At 38.7% G+C, this 21673-nt stretch overlaps 1 protein-coding gene and 1 long non-coding RNA gene across 2 annotated transcripts; both read left to right on the plus strand.

The window, feature by feature from the left end:
* Nucleotides 1-9355: 9355 nt before the first annotated feature.
* On the plus strand, nucleotides 9356-12321 carry LOC135945802 (uncharacterized). Its single transcript, XR_010575466.1, has 2 exons — nucleotides 9356-9473; nucleotides 9542-12321. It is a non-coding gene; the product is annotated as an uncharacterized LOC135945802 (long non-coding RNA).
* A 716-nt stretch (nucleotides 12322-13037) lies between these two features.
* On the plus strand, nucleotides 13038-20455 carry LOC135946390 (uncharacterized). The gene is given in 9 exon segments (XM_065494599.1): nucleotides 13038-13287; nucleotides 13343-13567; nucleotides 13622-13696; nucleotides 13937-13997; nucleotides 15079-15242; nucleotides 17944-18016; nucleotides 18053-18169; nucleotides 18224-18322; nucleotides 20167-20455. Coding segments are annotated over 9 exon segments (1155 nt in total). The 5' UTR covers nucleotides 13038-13129; the 3' UTR covers nucleotides 20350-20455.
* The last annotated feature ends 1218 nt before the right edge of the window (nucleotides 20456-21673 follow it).

The following is a 21673-nucleotide window of genomic DNA, read 5'->3' on the forward strand; positions in this document are numbered from 1 at the left end:
CGCAATTTAATTTAGAAAGTTCGAGGTAAAAACAATTTGACACGACACTACAAGTGTTTTTCAAGAAAATAAAATTAGAAATAAATAACTAAATCATCGAAAACTATGTAAATTTAAAAAAATCTACGAAAATGTTATAAATTTATCTGAAATCCCGCTGAAATATAGTCAACTATTTTCCCGAAAAAAATCGTCTATTATTCTCAGCCCTAAAAAAGCTTTTTATCGGGACGTTTTTTGGCATCTCTTCCTATGCAATTGAAGCAAAAGCCCCAGCACTTGAATCCGAGGTAGCAGCCGGCTTATGTGCTTTTTAAGACTGCATAAGGTGACCGCATTTTTTTAAAATAAAAAACCGCAACTGTACCACAACCACATCGGTCTTGACCAAAACCGCAGTAGTTGCGGTAACCGGAAAATTACCGCAAAACCGCCATTTATTTAATGTGTTAGAACAAAATATTTTGGTTTTGGCAAGGTTTAAATTTCATTATTTCTGCGTGCAACTCCAAATCTCGGGTTTTCACCATCAATATTGCAAAAACTAGAAAATGAATCACATTTTATAGCTCTGGATAATTTTATAAATTTACTTTTTATTAAAAAAACATTTTTTTAGTTTTGTTTGAATTGGCGGGGTGGTAATTAAGTAGAAATTTAGGATGATTTTAAATTTTTTGAAGTCAAGTCGATGCAAATGGAAGCAGGTTAATTTTTTATTAAAATTGTAGCAATGGGGTTGAAAGGGGATGAGGGTAAGCTCCCCATAAAAACTTTGGCTGTTTAGTGCAGGTTAAGGCGAGTCTAACGGTGGAAAATTTTTGCATTTCTGATGGTTGGAACCTGAGATATGGAGGTTCAAATAACCCAAAAAGTGGGAAAATGTCATTTATATTCATTTCTTTTTTGCTCTTTTTATCCCTGTCCTCTCGGACCGGGAAGGGCGCGCACTGCACTAGCACGAATGCTGAAACCCGGGTCCCAATAACACCGCGAACGGATAACATGGGCGCACCAGGCCCAGGCCGCACATTTCAGGGACCCAGCCCTGCACTGAAGGGCCACTTGCCTCCGCACCGAGGAATGTTTGATATATGCTAGACATTCGTCCCGTGAAGCCAAATCACGCATGCTGGAAAGGTGCAAAGCAGCCCGTTGAGCAATTTGAGCTTTTCGAGTCACTAAACTAACCACTATTTTGAAATAACTTAATTTATTTATATTGCTTAAAAATTTAAATATAATTCATATTATTTTGCCCCGCTGAGGAACTCGCTGAGGAAAGAAAAAGGCGTTGCGCTTTATCCATGGCAGAGGACTGCCGCCGCCGCTAGAGACGAACATTATGCCAAACAAAATGCACCTAGCCTACACAGACTTAAATTTCTTCAAAAGGTGCGAGGGAGGTGCCATCGACTTCAACAACCATGGCGGCAGCTGCGAGAAGACGCAAACGACCGGCACCAGCGTCTGCAGCCGCCGCCAGCGTTTTTTTCTTCAGAGTGGTGTACAACCGTGGAAAAACAACCTGCCAGTGAGCTCAAGGACTGCACCGGTGCTGAAATTCCCGTCCTCTACAAGACGCACCTTTGGCATGTGTACAGTGAACGTGACCAGAGTGAAAGAAAATGTAGTTTGCGGCATTGTCAGTGCGGCGTGATATCCCAAGTTTTAGCAATTTTTTGCCCTTTCTTGCTGTGTCTGATAATTTATTGTATGTGACTAGAGTAAGAATAAAAACAATGCGCGGCTGGAAGCAAATTCCCTGAACTCAATATGGTCTCGTTTTATGTTCCAAGCCTTGCAGCTGTGCTGCAATTTACTGGGCCACTCCATGAGCAATTGTCCTGCGCAGCCATGCACCATAAGCCACGGAAAAGGACAATGGCCGACTCGCTGCCCTGCCGCTGCTGCGAATCAGGCTCGTACCATTATGCACGCACGACCAAAAAGCGAGAATTAGGCGCTGACGGATTTGTCACCGCCACAAAAAACATTTTCGCCTAAACTTTCGTCGTCACGCTGCGCGCGTTGGACGTGTACTTTGGGTCGAGATTTAGACCAGGGTTGCAAAAAACCCGCATTTTTTTAAAAACCTTTTTAAAATTTTTGCCAGTTTCTTGAAGGAAAAGTTTTCCACTTATTTTTTAATATTTTTCTAATTATTACCTCGACTCAAAAAATTGGCAGAGATAAATTTTTGGATAAATTGTGTTAGCAAAATAGCAATTTAAAAGAAACAAATCTGCACAGTGGAGGAAATTTTGACCACCCCGACCAAAACTTTAGATTTCCAGAGAGGAAAAATGGAATGAATTTTTTTCTTGCGCAAGAAATTGGTAAAAATTGATTGGTTAAAATCTTTAAAAACCAGTGGTGAAAAAAAATTGGTGGTAAGCAAATGCAATGGAAAATTATCGAGTTCGTTGTTAATAGTGGATATAGCGGCAGCTCCATTTCAACTCTTCGTCTCGCGCTCCCGCGTGCGCTTGAATTAAAATTCACTCCTTGGAAAATAGCGCCGACGATGATGAAGATGACCGCTCATTTCTCCCACATCAGCTTGAACCAGAAATGACACAGGAACAGCGGCTAGCACTCGTGAGCTAAAAGCTACAGCGGAAGATTGATGAAGCGGAGGTTTTTGGGTCGCGGCCACGCGTCGCGCTGGGCAGGTGAGGCCGAGGACTTAATTGCAAGAAAATCATGTTGTGGGGTTACAGATCAAATTCCGCCATAAATCACGAAAACATAAATAAAAATAAAGAAACAAAATCATCTAAATTTATCGGAAAACCCGTCTAAATATAGTTGCCTATTTTCCCGAAAAAATTGTCCAAAATGCACAGGCCTTCTATTGAAATAATAGGGATTTTTCAAGTTTACGTCAAAATTCGGAATGTACAGTGGAGTAGTCACACACTCACACAGCACGGATTATTTTGGCGCCACTAATTCGAACGCAGCATACGCTGAGACGGGAAATATTGTTGCACTTGCCACGCTTCATAAATTAACTTTAGCGCCATCTGCGTGAGATCATTTTAACTTAGGAAGAGAGGGAATCGGTAGTGCGCAGGTCACGGCATCATTCCTCAGGGTACACACATATGTGACGTGTCTGTGTGCAGCGTCACTGTCGTCCATTTTGGTTGAAAATGAATTTGCAAACAGCTACAATCGCTGCGCTCGTTAGTCTAGAACGAACACAGAAGAAATTGCTGAGGTAAGAATTTTTCTAGGACATTTTTCTCTACAAACATTGCCTGCAGGAAAAAAAATTTGATTGGTTTACAGTTAGAAATCCACGTTAGTGAAGTTGGTGATAACACCAGCCCATTTTTCAAAATTTTTAAAAGTAGTGAACTTGGCGATATTGCCAAAATTCGATTTCAACAAAAATACGTTCAGAGGGTTGAATTAGCATCAATGCACCACCCCCGAACACACAAGTGGTTCAAAGTGGTTCACCAAATCTCATCCTAGCCGGAGAGAGAATATTGTGTTGCGACTGCTTTGGTGCGAGGCTTAAGAAGCAGTGGGGGAGAAGGTGCAGTAAGGGTGCACTGCTTGTCGCACCTCTTTGTACTGCCACCTGGCGATACAGGTTAAATGCAAAGTAGTAGGACAGTAGTGGCGAGAAGGCGCCACAGGGCCATATGTGAGCCATGAAAATCGACAGTCCCCGGTAAAAAATTTGGTGCCAGTCCGGGCCTGTTCTTGTCAGAATAAAATGTTCATATCGCTATGTAAAAATTTTAACCTGTTAATAATTTAAATTTTCAGGAATCCTGATGTTTGCCCTAAGGATGGAGGCCAAAAATTACGAGAGAGCATAGCAAGAATTCAAACGGAGCTCGAACGTCGAAGGGGCGAAATTCCTATGAAGGAAGAGGAAGTTGCCGAGAAAGAATCAATGAGAGAGGAGGAATCGCCTTCTAAGAAACAAATGGTGATGAAGAAACACAAAGAAGAAGTCACCGTCAAGAAATACCGACTGAAAAAAATCAATGGAATTATTATGTTAACATTAATAAGATAAATTTAATAGCAGTCCTATTGTCGTGAAATTAATACATCAATTTCCTCAATTTCACTGTAATTTACTCGATTACAGCAAAGATTTATTATCTGGCGCGCAACTCCCCAGTTTAGAAAATGACATGTGGAGTGACCTGGCGTTAAAAGTGAAATACCAGTAATTTTAATTAGATTAAAGCAATTAAGAACTAGTTTCCTTTAAACTCTATTAACTAAACTCGTGCAAGCTGCTGCGGTTAAATGAAGAGGGTTAGAGAAGAAGTGTGATGATCAGGGTTCGCCAAAACCCGCATTTTTCCGGAAAAACCCACTGCATTGCAAAAAACTATTTTTGCGGGTTTTTCTGCAATTTTGCGCATTTTTACAAAACACATGCATTCTTGTGGAAAAAAATTCTCATGATGCGGATGACCAAAAATAGGATTTTTCGAAATCCCCTAAATAGGGAGGGGACCAGGGACAGGGATTACGGGATTCCCATCCCGTCCCTGAGGGACGGGACGCATTTTGAATTTCGGGACAGGGATGGGACAGGGACAAACTGCAGCGGGACGAGGGACAGTTTTATCGGCAGCAATGGCAGCATTAAAATTAAAAGGCCAAAGATTCTCAGTTTGTCAGTCTGAGGAGGAAAGGAAGCAATCAGAGTTCGCCAAATTTGCAATACGCAAAAATGCACCACTGGTTTTTAGCGCAAAAAAAGTAGCTGCAAAACACTAGTGTTGGTTCTATACGAATTTTTCCGAATTTAAATTCAAAAAAGTTAAATATTCCGTGCCTAAAAAATCAACATTTTGGAAAATAGCGATAAAAGTTAAAGTTTTGGTATCTTGGTGACCAGTACAGCGTTCGCAAACCCGCACTTTTTCAGAAAAATCCCACTGCATTGCACAAACTTTTTTAAAGGTTTTTATGCATTTTTTCCAAAAAAACATGCATTTTTCATGAAAATAAAAAATTCACATAATGCGCATGACCAAAAAATGGGAATTTTAAAATTCAGTAAAAATGCCACTGGTTTCTACAGGCAATTGTAACATTAACCACAATTTTCCAAAATTTCCAACCTTTTTTAGCGCAAAATTTGACCTTTTCGAGTTAAAGTAAAAAAATTTAGAAAACTCTTTGTGCGCAAAAAATCCAGTGGTGCATTTTAGCGCATTGCAAAATTGGCGAACTCTGAACCAGTGGCTTTTATACAGATTTTGTAAAATCCCTAATATTCATGGTCATCCAGAATAGGAACCCATTACGATTATTATGCCATCTTGAATTAGATCTGTCCTCTCAAGCACGACGTGCTTAGTTCAACAGCGTATATTTTTCCCAAAAATTTATATTTTTAAGGCCCCTTCACTTTGATTTCAGACTTAAATCTTGCCACTGTGCATTCTTTCCAGTCAATCACGCAGTAGAAATTACGGAGAGGATGTTTTATTTCAAACAATAGTGGTGTTCATGATTCTACGGAAACTGGCTTAAAGGTTTAACCGATTTTTGTTTTGCACATCATATAAGAAAATATTTAAGTTAAGAATGTTCAGTTGCTGGATTGAGATCTGAAATCGCAGCGCAAGTTCCTAAAAATTAAATTTATTCCTTTAGGACACAGAGGCGCCATCTGTTGGCGGCTTTGAACACCAAAGGGGTACACACCTAGTTTAATGCAATTAGAGGTCTCATTGTCAGCCGCTAGATTTAAGACGGTTGTTGCTAGCGGGAGAGTGGCTAAGCAAAATATTTTGCATTTCAGTGGCAGCTGACCATTTTGTGCAGCTGACAATATTTAAAACGTGAAGTTTCACATTGTACACTGGAAAACATTTTTCCTGCTACACTTTTTCATTTTTGCCAATTTTCCCCCTGTGGCTTACGTGATTGGCTCAGCTTTAGTGACGGCTGACCCAAAATTCTCCGGCTGGTGCGGCTGGCTGCTGAGACCTCTACCTAAAAATAATGAATATAAAGTACAAATTGCCACGTAAGAAATTTATACGCTTCTATGATATACATTCTTTTGTACATTTTGTTTAAATAATTGTAATTACGTAAATCGAAAGAATGAAAAAAATTAATTTCTATGAGATGATTCCCGAATAATTTAACTTAAGTTTGAGTATTTTAGTTTTCCCCAAATTTTTCAAAAGGTTTCTAACGGACAGTTGGAATTTTAGACGAATTTGGTTCCAGGAGTAAACAGTTTTATATAATAAAAAATTTGACAATAAGGAAAAACACTGGAAATTTGAACAGCTTTCTGAATACAAGGAGGTTTTTGATGCTAATATATGAACTGGTGAATTTTACTGAGGCCAAAAAAGATTCTTCAGAAAATCTGCAATTTATAAAACAAAATATTAAATTACTTTCCAGACTAAAGTAATATTTTTATCTTCTTCCAATAAAATGTTCATATTTTCTCGTTTAAAAAGGGGGAGTAACCAGTAAAATTGGAAATATTGGATTTTTGGGTACCTTTTTCGTCAGAAGTCAATGAAAAATTGAGCAATTTGGATTATCTTTTGATTAAATATAATTTACATAATTTAAAAAAAATCACTTCTTTCTCCTTCCACTAAAGATCAGAAATTCAATCACTTCTGACTAGAGGTCTGAGCCGCCCAATTTTTGTCGGCTGCTGGCTAAACCGGGGTGGAGGTGAAGGATAAACATCCCGAACCCCTTAAGTTGGTTAGGGAAGGTAAAGAAGAGCTCAATGTTGGGTATTGTTTGCAATTCTAGTGGTTAGAACTCGAGATTTCAAGTTGCAAAAGTAACGATACAAGAAAATTCCCTATTTTTTGACTTTCAGATTGAAATGGAATTTCTTGATAAATATCCATCTTATTAAAATATACTGCAAAGTAATCGGTACATGAAAACCTTCACAGCGGCATTTTTGCAATGGAAATCGCAGTTTTTAAAATAATAAATCTTCGCCTCGCGCCCGCGCGTGCGCTTGGATTAAAATTCACTCCTTAAAAAATAACGCCGACAATGATGAAGATGACCGCTCATTTCTCCCACATCAGCTTGAACCAGAAATGACACAAGAACAGCGGCTAGCACTCTTTGAGCTAAAAACTACAGCGGCAGATTGATGAAGCGGAGGTTTTTGGTTCGCGGCCGCGCGTCGCGCTGGGCAGGTGAGGCCGAGGACTTTCAAGAAAATATGTTGTGGGGTTACAGATCAAATTCCGCCATAAAAATCACGAAAATATAAATAATAATAAATAAACAAAATCATTTAAATCAGAAAACCCGTCTAAATATAGTTGACCATTTTCCCGAAAAAAATTGTCTAAAATGCACAGCGCCCTTCTATTGAAATGATAATTAGGATTTTTCAAGTTTACACCAACATTCGGAATGGACCAGTACAAGTAGTACAGTGGAGTAGTGGACTCCACTGCACAGTAGCACAAAGCACGGGTTATTTTGGCGCCACTAATTCGAACGCTGCGTACGCCGAGAGGAGAAATATTGTTGCCACTCTTACAAACTTACTAAAACCACAACAAAGTAAAAAAAACTGAAATAATATTAATATTATGTGAATCAGGAAATCTGGTTCAATTTCCAAGAAAAATATCATTGATATAGGGACTGTTATGCCACCTAGTGAGCATTGTTGGAACTAGCAGTTAGAATAAAGATGGAGTTAGGAAGCACACAACGGCTGTGTCTCCTTGATGAAAAATCCTTCTATTTCCCGTAACTCCCAGGACATCCGTAATTACTGGACGTCCCGATTTACTCCGGACAAGCGCCCCTCCGTAAGGTTACACGGAGCTAGAGCGTTATCTCAATCATTTTGTTTTTAATTTGTATTAATTTGGACCAATATTTCAAGACCAGCCTATTCAGGATGAGTTGTTTATATACTGTTGCTCGCTCAGGCAGCTGATGCGTCGCAGCAGCTACTTACCCAGCGAGCAGAGGGGTAACCGCGGTCACTTTTCGGTCACCTGACAAAAGTTGAACAAAGTGTGATTTTGCATCTAAGAAATGATCCTGATTCATGTTTCATTGGAATTATTTTGAAATTTGGCTTGGATCATGCAAATTTTGAGTGCCCAGTCTTGGGCACCCGATGGGCACCTTTCGGTTACCCGGAGCGGGCAGGGGGTCACTTGCGGTCACCTAACAAAATTAAAACTAATGGTGATTTTGCATTTCAGGCATGACCCTGAATCGTTTTTCACTGGAATTTTTTGAAATTTTGCTTGGATCATGTCGAAATGCTAGTGCCCAGTCTTGGGCACCCATCGGGCACCTTTCGGATACTCGGAGCGGGCAGGCGGTTAACTATGGTCACTTGCGGTCACCTAAAAAAAATTAAACTAAGGGCGGTTTTGCATTTCAGGCATGACCCTGAACCTGGCTTGGTTGGAATTTTTTTTATATTTGGCTGGGATCACCTAAAATTGCCAGTGCCCAGTCGTGGGCAACCATCGGGCAGCTTTCGGGTAACTCGGATCGGATAACTGCGGTGTGACCGCTTCATGAACTGTTTGGGTTAATTTTTGGGCACAGATAAAAAATGTTATTTTAGGAGTAAAAAATCAAATTTTTTCATTTTAAAACGATTACTTTAAAGGGGCACCTTTTGGTTACCCAATGGTTAACCCATGCGTGGGCACAATATTTTCCTTCACTTCGTTTTTATTCCAAAAATTTTCAGATTTTTTTTTATTCTGGTTTTATTTTATTCAGTAAAATTACACAAGTAAATTAAAATATAAACTTTGATAACCAAAAAGGGTTACCCAATGGTTATCCAATGGGCAACTTCAAAACCACAATTAATTATTTAGTCCGTGTTTCGTTAAAAATTATTTATTAAAAATTTACTGAGTTTTAATACTCTAATTAGCATTTTAAACTCTTTAAATTAACTCGTTTTGAGCACTAAACCTTTTGCTCAGCATTATCGCGCGCGTTTCTTTGTTACGCTCGCTGGCCGCGCGTCGCGCCACTGTCGGCAGCAGCAACAGCTGCCGCTGCCGCGCCGTTCTGCCTGTGTTTGTGATTGAACTTGGAAATCGAACAGAGGACGGTTGAGTATTGCATCATGTTCGTCGGCCGCCGAGTGTTTCGCCGTGTTTCGACAAATCGACCACATCAACGGATCCTTGGACGGATGATGCGTGTTTTGCAAGGTAAGGGCATTTTGAATTTACCGAATTTACTTAGATCTGAGCACGGGGGGCCTATAAAAATACGCGCGCGTAACTCTGACATCAGATTTTACATTTCAAATATTTTTTTCATTTTTTTAATCATCCTTCTTGTGTCAGCAGGACTACACAATGTCCCGCCCTAATCTGTTAATTGGAAGCCATGGTTGGGAAAAGCTGCCTTGAGCTGTACGCGATGGCCATCTGATTTCAAGCCTCTGGACAACTGAACTTATCGCCCGCGGTATCCAGGTATGCAGTTGGATGCATGGCTAACAATGAAGAGTGGGAAAATTAATCAATTGTACTTTATTTTGCAGCGTAATTGCTGTTGATGCCACATTCCCGCTGACTTGGAAGTGCATGGAACTCGTCCTCTGGACTCTGGACTGGACTCCGGAAACTGTGCCGGGAGTAGCCGAACCACATTAAGGGAAATCTGAGTGTTTTTGGTGAATTACTGTGAGTATGAAATGACTAATTTTGGAATTTAATTTTATGTATAATGTTAGGCTTTAATTTTATGCCTCAAATTTCCTTGCACACATACGTGTCTCCATTTGTGTTCTAATGTTTGTAACAGTAAATTAAATTCCAAAGGTATTTAAGTAAATGGTTATGTTTGAAGGCATATTCAAGTTAGAGTTTACTCGAAAGCCGGGAGATCGAGTTAGCTTTAAGCCTGTCCGTGTATGATGTATATTCTTTGAGTTATATTTGTTGTAATTTAGAATTAATTTGAAGGCTCAAATTTTCTGAATACTTGTCTGCACTAAACTTTGCAACAGTTAATTGAATTCCCAAATTTATTAATGTGATTATAGTTATGATTGAGGCATATTTATATTATTTAAGCTGCCATTATTTAGATGAATGTCAATTAAATTTTCTAGGCAATTAATTTATTGGCTGGCATAATTTTAACTTGAATGTTCTCTGATAGACATTGTGTAGATTTATAATTCACCATTTCCGAATGCCTTATTATGTTTTCGAATTCTCATTAGCAGCAGACGGTACCATCGTAAATTATACTTTCGAGGTTATTTCCTTTTCCACTGTGGTTTTGGACTCAATCCTGCTGCGCATTCTGGACTTAAAATAATTAATTGTAATATGCTGAAAACCAAAATCAGTTCAGCCAGTAACCGGTGAAACGTTAAAATAATTTTTTTTTATCAATCTGCAGACGTTTCTCCGGTGATTGGCTAGACTAATATGTGTTTCCAGCTCATCAAATGAAATCATTTTAAGGGTTGCTTGCACAGCAGCATGATCATGTCCTTGATCTCAGTGGAATCTCAATAAAATATAGATTAACAGCTGGTCCCATTTATTGGCAGACCAAGGGGCATTCGCAACTGGGGAATTTGAGCAAAATTTAAGATGTAATTTTCCAAGTGTTGCAGCATTCCATCTCCAAAATTAATTTGTAATTATAATTTAGGCTTTTATGCATTTGCAAGTGGTGAATCTGACACGGTTTTTTGGTGAAAAAATTTTTAAATATGTACAACACTATTTGCTTGTCCTGTTCATGAAAAGTGGACTGTAATTTTACTGCAAATTTTACTGCATTGAAATATAACCTTGAACCTTTCACTGTTCAACTTAGTTTTCGATCCTGAACAACTTTTCATTTAACAAAAATTTCTCAAGTTGATGGTCAAGGCCACCTTTATCGACCTTTTTTGAAAAATTTTATTTCAAGGGATGATATAGCCCTCTTAGATTTTTTTGGAGTTCGGGGCTGAAATGTAGCCCGTGAAAATCTGCACAAGCACACCAAGTTTTAGAGGTTCACAAATAGTTTGCTGTAATTTGAAAGTGAAAGTTAAAATTCGGCTCGATGCCGCTCGATCGAGCAATTTGAGCATGGCCATCGGTCAGCGAGTTCGCCGATCATTCGTTGATAATATTTTTACCCATTCCATTTGATTAGACACAACAAGAGGACCAAGAATAGTTATAGTAAGGTCAAAATCAACCTTCAGGGTCTGAACCTGACTAGACCCTGAGATAATAATTTCGAAAATTTCCAATTTCATCAAGCATGGTGTATTTTAACAGGTTTTCACCGCTTTACAGCTCAATAGAACAGCCAAAACTGCCGATTGACAATCCTGAAACCGGTTCATGAAATAATTGTGGAAGCCATTAATCCAGACGTGACGATAAAAATGGTTGAAATTTGAAATCGGCAGTTTTGACTGTTGTTAGAGCGGTGATAATAGCCTATGAAAAGACACTAAGTGTGACGAAATTGTTTTTTTTTTAATTTTTATCTTAGGATCTCGTCAGGTACAGACCCTGAAGGTTGATTTCGACCTTAATATGTCTACACTGGGCCCTCTTGTTGTGTCTAATCAAATGGTGTAGGTAAAAATATTCTCGACGAATGATGGGCGAACTCGCCGACTAAAGGCCGTGCTCGATCGAGCGGCATCGAGCCGGATTTTAATTTTCAAATTCAAATTACAGCAAAACTACTGTTGCACCTTTGAAACTTGGTAGGCTTGTGCAGAATTTCAAGGGCTACAATTCAGCCCTGAACCCCAAAAAGATCTAAGGGTTGTATCATCCCTTGATTTTGAATTTTTGAGTAAAGGTCGCAAAAGGTGACCTTGACCTTTGCCCTGCGAATTTTTTGTAGGTTGATAAGTTGTTCATGGTGGAAAACTATGATAGACAATGAAAATTTCAAGGTGATAACTTAACCCAGTAAAGAGTTACAGTCCACCCTTCATTCACATAATTTGATTTTCGGGGATTTATAAAAATAGGGATCTTCAAATTTGATGTATAATTATTTAATTGTACTTTAATTGTTGTATGAATATCATCCAATAAAAGTGCTGCCCATCTAGCTGCCCACTGAAGGTAACCGCAGGCGGGCACCCAATGGTTACCTTTTGGCTACCTCTTACCTCGGGCTGTCATTTTGCGCTATACTGAAATTTAACTTTTTTAAAGGACAGAGTCAATTGACCTGCCACCAGTGCCACCTGACAGCCCTAGATAAAAGGTGGCCAAAAGGTAACCATTGGCTGCCCACTGGTGGTAACCTCAGCCGGGCACCCGATGGTTAGCTTTTGGTCAACGAATATTCTCGGCCTCTCATTTATTACGCTCCCTGAATTCAGGTATACTTTAAATGTACATAAAAGGAGATTCTGTGAAAGGTCATTTAATGGGTGCCCATTTGGTGCCCGAATTCTGGGCATGACCGCTCGCGGGTGCCCGAAGGGTTGGACATGCGGTATAACCAATGGGTGCCCATCTGGGTGCCCACGGGGGGTAGCCGGGTGACCGAACGCGGGCACCCAATGGGCACCTTTTGGTTGACTTTTTTCTCGGTGGGTAATAAAATAATAAGCATTATAGTCATTATTGGCTTTACAAAAATACAGTAAGCGTGAAAAGAATTACAAATATTTGATAGTCACTCGATAACAACCAATCCTCAACTTTAAACCCTTTTTACTACACTACATTTTCATATTTCAGGTCGGACTTTCAGCAACTCGCTTGGCAGTTGGTTCCAGTTTCCAACACAGAAATTATTGAGGTGTGGCCTTTATAGCCGCATTCAAAGCTCGGTTTGCTCAGCGCCAAAATCACCATTAAATATTTTACATTTAACAAGCAATGCAAGACCTAACTTGGACCATAAATTTGTGAAAACGCATATTTTTACAACGGTCATCACGTTTTTTTTAAATTTCCTTATGTTGGTACGCTTGCAAATGCACAGCCGTGTGAGCCGTTTAACGGTGGTGGGGTGATGGTCTGGTCGTGGTGAATTTAAAATAGAAAACCACAACAAAGCAAAAAAATTGAGCCTTGTCAGTGCCTTTTGCTCACATTTTGTCCAATTTTCCCGCAGTTTTCTTTGCTCGTAAGTCGTGATGTTTAACGTCGGCAACATTAATGCGTTCGGAAAGAGTTCGCGACAAGGACGGAGCGAGAAGCAACAGCAAGTCCGAGATTTGAAAGATTTGCGGAGTAAGAGCGATGCCCGGCTCCTCGAATTGCTCCAGGGACAGAGACACATTCTCCTTCAAAAGTATTCATTAATTTTGTGGTTTTTTAACACGGATATAATCAAAATTTTTGTTCAGGAGTTTGATGGCAAAGCTGGCTGACGGAGGCGAGAAAATAAAAGGCCTGGTTAATCGTATTGAGGAGGAACTAAAATACAGAAAAGAACTGAAGAATGCCGGTGCCCAGAATTTAGCAGCCAATTTTGGAGAAAGAAGCGAGTGGAACATCGGCGATGAGGAGGTGAAACTTGCATTGCCGGAAAAATCTTCTGATCCTCTTTTAATTTATTTGACGAAACAAAAGTAAGCGTTTTTCATTGTCCAAGAGATAAAAGTTAAATTTTGCATTTTCTACAGAACAAATATGAAGATTATGGACCCATTTGCGGAGCAAATTTGTTCGAAATTCGGTTCTCCAAAGAACACGCTTCGGTAACTGACAGATTTATGCCTCACCGAAGTTCAGAGGCCAGTAGAAGTTTTTCGCCACGCTCGCTCAGTCAGCTGATGCGTCGCAACAGCAACTTAATAAAATAGTAAGCATTATAGTCATTATTGGCTTTACAAAAATACAGTAAGCGTGAAAAGAATTACAAATATTTGATAGTCTCTCGATGACAACCAATCCTCAACTTTAAACCCTTTTTACTACCCTAAATATTTATATCTCAGGTCGGACTTTCAGCAACTCGCTTGGCAGTTGGTTCCAGTTTCCAACACAGAAATTATTGAGGTGTGGCCTTTATTGCCGCATTCAAAGCTCGGTTTGCGCAGCGCCAAAATCGTCATTAAATATTTTACATTTAACAAGCAATATAAGACCTAACTTGGACCATAAATTTGTGAAAACGCATATTTTTACAACGGTCATCAAGTTTTTTTTATATTTCCCTATGTTGGTACGCTTGCAAATGCACAGCGGTGTGGCAGTGGTAGGGGAGATGGTCTGGTGGTGGTGGATTGAAAATAGAAAACAAAAACAAACCAAAGAAATTGAGCCTTGTCAGTGCCTTGCTCACATTTTGTTCAATTTTCCCGCAGTTTTCTTTACACGTAAGTCGTGATGTTTAACGTCGGTGACGTTAATGCGTTCGGAAAGAGTTCGCGACAAGGACGGAGCGAGAAGCAACAGCAAGTCAGATGCCCGGCTCCTCGAATTGCTCCAGAGACAGAGACACAGTCATTCTCCTTCAAAAGTATTCATAATTTTGTGGTTATAAAACACGGATATAATCAAAATTTTTGTTCAGGAGTCTAATGGCAAAGCTGGCTGACGGAGGCGAGAAAATAAAAGGCTCGGTTTATCATAGTGAGGACTGAGGAGGAACTAAAATGCAGAAAAGAACTGAAGAATGCCGGTGCCCTGAATTTAGCAGCCAATTTTGGAGAAAGAATCGAGTGGAACATCGGCGATGAGGAGGTGAAACCTGCACTGCCGGAAAAATCTTCTGACCCTCTTTTAAATTATTTGAAGCAACAAAAGTAAGCGTTTTTCATTATCCAAGAGATAAATGTTAAATTTTGCATTTTCTGCAGAACAAATATGAAGATTATGGACCCATTTGCGGAGTAAATTTGTTCGAAATTCGGTTCTCCAAATGAACACGCTTCGGTAACTGAGAGATTTATGCCTCACTGAAGTTCAGATGCCAGTAGATGACTTTCGCCACGCTCGGGAAGTGTGTAAATCCACAGCACCCAGGAAATTCCCATAAGAGACTCTTTGCAGCTGCAGAAAAAATCATGCAGAATCTAAACTCGTAAGCCGATTTTACTTTAAAAAACCACAATAATTATGATAATTAAATTTGCAGCTCAAAGCAAACACACAGCTTGCATCCTGGAGGCAATTGGCTGCTGTTATTGATAGTGATGAAAGTGACGCTGAAGACGAAGAGCAAAGTGACGAAGAAGTAGACCCAGAAATAAAGGCTGAAGAAGAAGACGCTCCTCTTTTAAATTATTTGACGCAACAAAAGTAAGTCTTTCTCATTATCCAAAGGGTCTGAGCAAGCCACGCCGAGTCGCGCCGCCTTTTTTGCTCAAATTTTGCGCTAGAGTGGGGGAGTGGGTCGGGTTTTTGGTCATGTCCCTATTCCGTCCCAGAAAGAATAGTCCCGTCACTGTCCCATTTTTCTCTCTCAGGTTCATCCCTGTCCTGTTAGCTCTTAACGTGTCCCTGTTTAGTCCCTCCCCCCACTTCAACCCCTTACTAGGGTAGTAGTTTTCTCAAATTTCTGCTCAACTTTTAAAAGTAGCCATATTTTGTCAGTAAATAACACTTGTATGTAAATTGTGAATGCAAAAGTGCTCACTTTTAAAAACATGTCGGCGGAGACAAAGACTTTTAGTATTCGTCCTGGTTGCGCCAGTAAAATTGCTCATCGCTTAACACCAAATTTTATTTGTTGAAATTATTGTCAAGAAGGAAATTTGCTCTTGGCTGTTGAAAGCAGTGCGATTTTTCCGGAACCAGGACGTATTGCTTTTAGGGTTCACAAAAACCCACTTTTTCTAAAAAACCACTGCATTGCAAAAAAAAGTTTTTTTGCTGGTTTTTCTGCAATTTTAGCGAATTTTTCCGAAACACATGTATTGTTATGGATGATAAAAGATTTTCATGATGTATCACCAAAAAACAATTTTAAAAATCAGTATAAAAGCCACTTTTGTTCGCAAAAAATCAGTTGGAAAAACCTACTAGTTTTGGGTATTTCTACATTTTTCCGAATTTAATCTCAAAATATCTACATTTGCGCTAAAAAAGCCAGATATTTTAGAAAGTTTCGGTTTGTCACAATTATTGTCTTTCTTTTAATCCTTTTAATGAAACCAGTGTAGACATCTGAGCCGTCCAAATTTTAATCGGCGGCTGGCTTTCCGGCTCCGAGCCGTCTATACAGACGTCGGCGGCTGGCTGGCAAAATTTCGTCGACTCGGCTGGCGGCTGGCTTGCAGCCGGCTCCTATGTTTTTAAAGACTCCAAAAATAAAAAACTGCAACTCTAAGGTTAATTGTAACACGCTGTATACTGCAGGGATCGCAAAACACCGAATTTTACAGGAAAAAACACTGCATTGAATAAAAACTGTATTTTTGCGTTTTTTCTGAAAATTTGCGCATATTTTCCGATACACAATCGTGAATTTTTATTGAAGGTAAACAATTCTCATGATGCTGGATTAAAAAGAGAGATTTTTAGAAAGGCAGTAAAGGTAGTCTTAGTTTCACCAAAACACCGAAAATTTGAACACTTGGTGACCATCGTAATTTTCCAAATATTTTGACTCTTGACGCGAAATGTGATCTTTTCAGGTTTTTCGGAAAAATAAAAAAAATCGTAAATTGGTGGATTATCCCGCTGGTTTTATACGCAAAAAAAAACAGTGGTTAGTGTTTGATCATTGCAAAATTAGTACACCCTGGCAAGCTATTAGTTGCATTTTATGCTATAAAATGGACAAGTAAAGTTAATCAAGTTTTCTGTATTACATCTGTGTTTTTCCTTTCAAATGTCCATCACAAAAGTTTATATTTTATAGGAATTAAGTAGCAATGAAATTTTCAAATAAAAGAGGTGAATTAGGGTGTAAATCGGTTTTAATATTGGAAAAATACGTTGTGAACAGGGTTCACCAATTTCGCAATGTGCAAAAAATTAGCTGGCAACCCTACCAGTTTTGGGGTAACCGCAAATTTTTCCAAATTTAAATTTGAAAAAGTCATATTTCGCGCTGTAAAATGCTAAAATTTTGGAAAATTACGATGATCGAAGAGTTAAAATGTTCGGTCCCTTGGTGATTTTATACTGATTTTAAAAAATCCATATTTTTTATCATCCATATAAATTTTTCATTTTCCAATAAAAATGATTGTATTTTGAAAAAAATGCGCAAAATTGCAGAAACATTGCTTGAAAGTTTTTTGCACTGCATTAGGGGTTTTCAGCATGAAATGTGGTTTTGCGAACCCTGGTTGCGAGTTACATAAATTTGCAACTAATAAGAAAAACACCGTTTTTTTAAGACAATCGACTTATTAAGTATGACCTACTTTAGATAAATTTTCCGTCGAACAGAGAACGACGCGAAATTTTTTAACTTCAGGACAAGTGAAATGAAAAAATGATAAAGACAAAAATCATGGGCGGCTGGCTGGCTGGCGCGGCTCAGCCGGCTGAGCCGATCTGGTTATCCATCATATGAATTTTTAATTTTCAATAAAAATGCATGTACCAAATCGCAGAAAAACACGCAAAAAACAGATTTTTGCAATGCAGTGTTTTTCATCCCTGCACTGGTTTCAACAAGAAACCGAAAATTTTAACTTTTTTTCCTAAATTTATGACTTAGCACGAAATATGTTACACCTTTTTGGGGGTTAAATTCGTAAAAATGAGGATAAAACCAAAACTAGTGGTTTTTACGGTTTGAGCAAAAATTTTAAAATTGGCGAACCCTGGTTGCTTTCTTTTCTCTTTCTCTTTGAACTGACAAAGTGACAAGCTTTAGGCTTATAATGGTACCATAGCTGCCGATAAAACTGTCCATCGTCCCGCTGGACAGCTGCGAGATTTTTGCGGCTAAGCCGGTTTAGCAAGCAGCTGACAAAAATTGGGCGGCTCAGACCTCTATCTAAGAGATAAAATATTTAATTTTTGCATTTTCTATTTTCCACAGATCTATTAAAATGATGGACCCATTTGCGGAGCAACTTTGTTCAAAATTCGGCTCTCCAAAAGAACACGCTTCGGTAACTGACAGATTTATGCCTCACCGAAGTTGAGAGGCCAGTAGAAGACTTTCGCCAAGCTCGGGAAGTAGTGTGGAAAATCACAGCACGCAGGAAATTCCCATTAGAGACTCTTTGCTGCTGCAGAAAAAAAATCATGCAGAATCTAAACTCGTAAGCCGATTTTATATTAAAAAAACACAATAATTATGATAATTAAATTTGCAGCTCAAAGCAAACACGCAGCTTGCATCGTGGAGGCAATTGGCTGCTGTTATTGATAGTGATGAAAGTGGCGCTGAAGACGAAGAGCAAAGTGACGAAGAAGTAGACCCAGAAATAAATGCTGAAGAAGAAGACGCTCATCTTTAAAATTATTTGACGCAACAAAAGTAAGTCTTTCTCATTATCCAAAAGGTCTGAGCGAGCCACGCCGAGTCGCGCCGCTTTTTTGCTCAAATTTTGCGCTAGAGAGGGGAAGTGGGACGGGTTTTTGGTTCTGTCCCTATTTCTTCCCAGAAAAAATAATCCCGTCCCTGTCCCATTTTTCTCTCTCTGGTTCGTCCCTGTCCTGCTCTTAACGTGTCCCTGTTTAGTCCCTCCCCCCTTCAACCCCTTCCCAGGTTAGTAGTTTTCTCAAATTTCTACTTAACTTTTAAAGGCGGCCATTTTTGTCAGTAAATAACACTTGTATGTAAATTGTAAACCTCGCAAGAGTGCTCACTTTTAAAAACATGTCGGCGGAGACAGTGACTTTTAGTATTCATCCTGGTTGCGCCAGTACAATTGCTCATCGCTTAACACCAAATTGTATTTGTTGAATTATTGTTAGGGTTCACAAAAACCCACAATTTTTCTAAAAAAAAACCACTGCATTGCGAAAAAAAATGTTTTTTTGCTGTTTTTTTTTCTGCAATTTTAGCGCATTTTCCCGAAACACATGATGTATTGTTATGGATGATAAAAGATTTTCAAAATGTATGACCAAAAACCAATTTTACAAAATCAGTATAAAAGCCACTTGCTCAGGGTTCACTAATTTAGCAATGCGCAAAAATGCAACAATTGTTTTTTAGAGCAAAAAAGCAGTTGGAAAACCCCACTAGTTGAGGGTTTTTCTAAATTTTTCCGAACTTAATCTCAAAATATCTACATTTTGCGCTAAAAAAGCCAGATATTTTGGAAACTTTCGGTTTGTATCACAATTATTGTCTTTCTTTTAATGAAACCGGTGGCATTTTTACTGGTTTTTAAATGTCCCTACTTCTGGTTATCCATCATATGAATTTTTAATTTAAATATAATTGCATGTGCATCAAAAAAATGAACCAAATCGCAGAAAAACACAAAAAACAGAGTTTTTGCAATGCAGTGTGTTTTTTATTACTGCACTGGTTTCACCAAGAAACCGAAAATTTGAACTCTTTTTTCCAAAATTTATGACTAAGCTCGAAATATGTTACGACTTTTTGGGGGTTGAATTCGTAAAAATGCGGATAAAATCAAAACTAGTGGTTTTTTTCGGTTTGAGCAAACATTTTAAAATTGGCGGACCCTGGTTGCTTTCTTTCCTCTTCCTCCTCGAACTGACAAAGTGAGAATCTTTAGGATTATAATGGTACCATGTCTGCCGATAAAACTGTCCATCATCCCGCTGAAGATTGTCACTGTCCCGAAACACGAAATTCATCCCGTTCCTGAAAAATAAAATTCAGAAACGTGATTTGAGTGACTCGAGCCGCGCCGTGAGCTAGCAGCCGCCTGTATTAGGCGAGCCGCGAGATTTTTGCGGCTAAGCCGGTTTAGCAAGCAGCCGACCAAAATTGGGCGGCTCAGACTCAGACCTCTATCCAAGATAAAACATATTTAATTTTTGCATTGTCTACAGATCTAATAAAATGATGGACCCATTTGCGGAGCAACTTTGTTCAAAATTGGGCTCTCCAAAAGAACACGCTTCGGCAACAGAGAGATTTTTGCCTCGCCGAACTTCAGAGACCAGTAGAAGACTTTTGCCAAGCTCGGGAAGTAGTGTGGAAAATCACAGCACGCAGGAAATTCCCATAACAGACTCTTTGCTGCTGCTGAGGAAACAAATTAATACAGAATCGAAACTCGTAAGCCGATTTTACTTTAAAAAACCACAATAATTATGATAATTAAATTTGCAGCTCAAAGCAAACACGCAGCTTGCATCGTGGAGGCAATAATTGGCTGCTGTTATGGATGGTGATGAAAGTGACGCTGAAGACGAAGAGCAAAGTGACGAAGAAGTAGACCCAGAAACAAAGGCTGAAGAAGAAGACGCTCCAGAGCTACCTGATTTCGACGATGCTACAATTTCAGAAAGATGAATTAATTCTTCCAGATTTTTTTGTTATTACACAACTGAATCTCGTCTCTTCGTCATATTTTCATTTAATTAAATAAGAAACATTAACTAATATTTTTCTCACCATGAGAAATTAAAAAAAACCTACTCACCGTTGGATTCGTTTCAACTTGCCCTGACCAGCTGAGTGGTTTAGGGGTTTATTCCTTCCACCCTTAAGTTGGTAATATCCAACCCCCTCGAAAAAAGAAAATAGTGTAGCATCTTTGGGGAGGAGGGAAAGCACCCACTCATCTCGTCAGGGCAAGCCGACACGAGTCCAACGGTGGGTAGTTTTTGCAATTCTAAAAATTAAAACCCTAGATTTGAGGTTGTAACAGTAACTAAATATTTGAAAATTTGCTACTTTTTCTGCATGCGGCGCAATTTAATTTAGAAAGTTCGAGGTAAAATCAATTTGACATGACACCACGTGTCTTTTGCAAGAAAATAACATTAGAAATAAATAACAAAATCATCTAAAACTATCTAAATTTAAAAATTCGACTAAAATATTATAAATTTATCTGAAAACCCGCTGAAACATAGTCAACTATTTTCCCGAAAATAACCGTCTAAAATTCACAGTCCTCACGAACATTTTCATCGGAAGGTTCTTTAGCATCTCTTCCTATGCAATTGAAGCCAAAGGCCCAGCACTTGAATCCGAGGTAGCAGCCGGCTCATGTGCTATTCAAGACTGCATAATTCAAAAGTTGCAACTTCTGTCAACTTGGGTGTAACTGCATGCATGGCAAAAACTCGCATTTGTCCGGAAAAAACAAAACTTGATAACATAAAAGTGGTCTTTTTGCCAGTTTTTCTCAAATTTTGCGTTATTGAAGATAAAAAATTCTTATGATGCTAGATGACCAAAAATAAGGATATTTAGAACCAGTATGTTTCACCTAAAGGTCGAGAATTTTAACACTCATTGTCAGCGGTGACTGTAAATTTCCAAAATTTCTGACTTTTTGACGCGATATATGACTGTTTTGGGGTTTTACAGGAAAATTCTGAAATGCAGGTGATTTTTTGCAAATTGCAAAGTTGGTGAACCCTGGTAATCTGTAAGTTGCGTTTTGTGCTTTAAAACAATAGCCGCCAAAAACTTTTTCCGCTTTTAAGTAGTTTTTTTTAATTTTTTCTTTATTTTGAAAAATTGCCATAAATATAAATACAAATTTTAGGACTAAAAAAGCAATAATAAAATAAAACCAGTTGGAAAAACCCAAACTTTTTGAGTTTTATCGCATTTTTTCCAATTTATGAACCCCAAAAGAGGCATATTTCATGTCATAAATAGC

Source organism: Cloeon dipterum, chromosome X (genome assembly GCF_949628265.1).
Source record: "Cloeon dipterum chromosome X, ieCloDipt1.1, whole genome shotgun sequence".
NCBI classification, from domain to species: domain Eukaryota; kingdom Metazoa; phylum Arthropoda; class Insecta; order Ephemeroptera; family Baetidae; genus Cloeon; species Cloeon dipterum.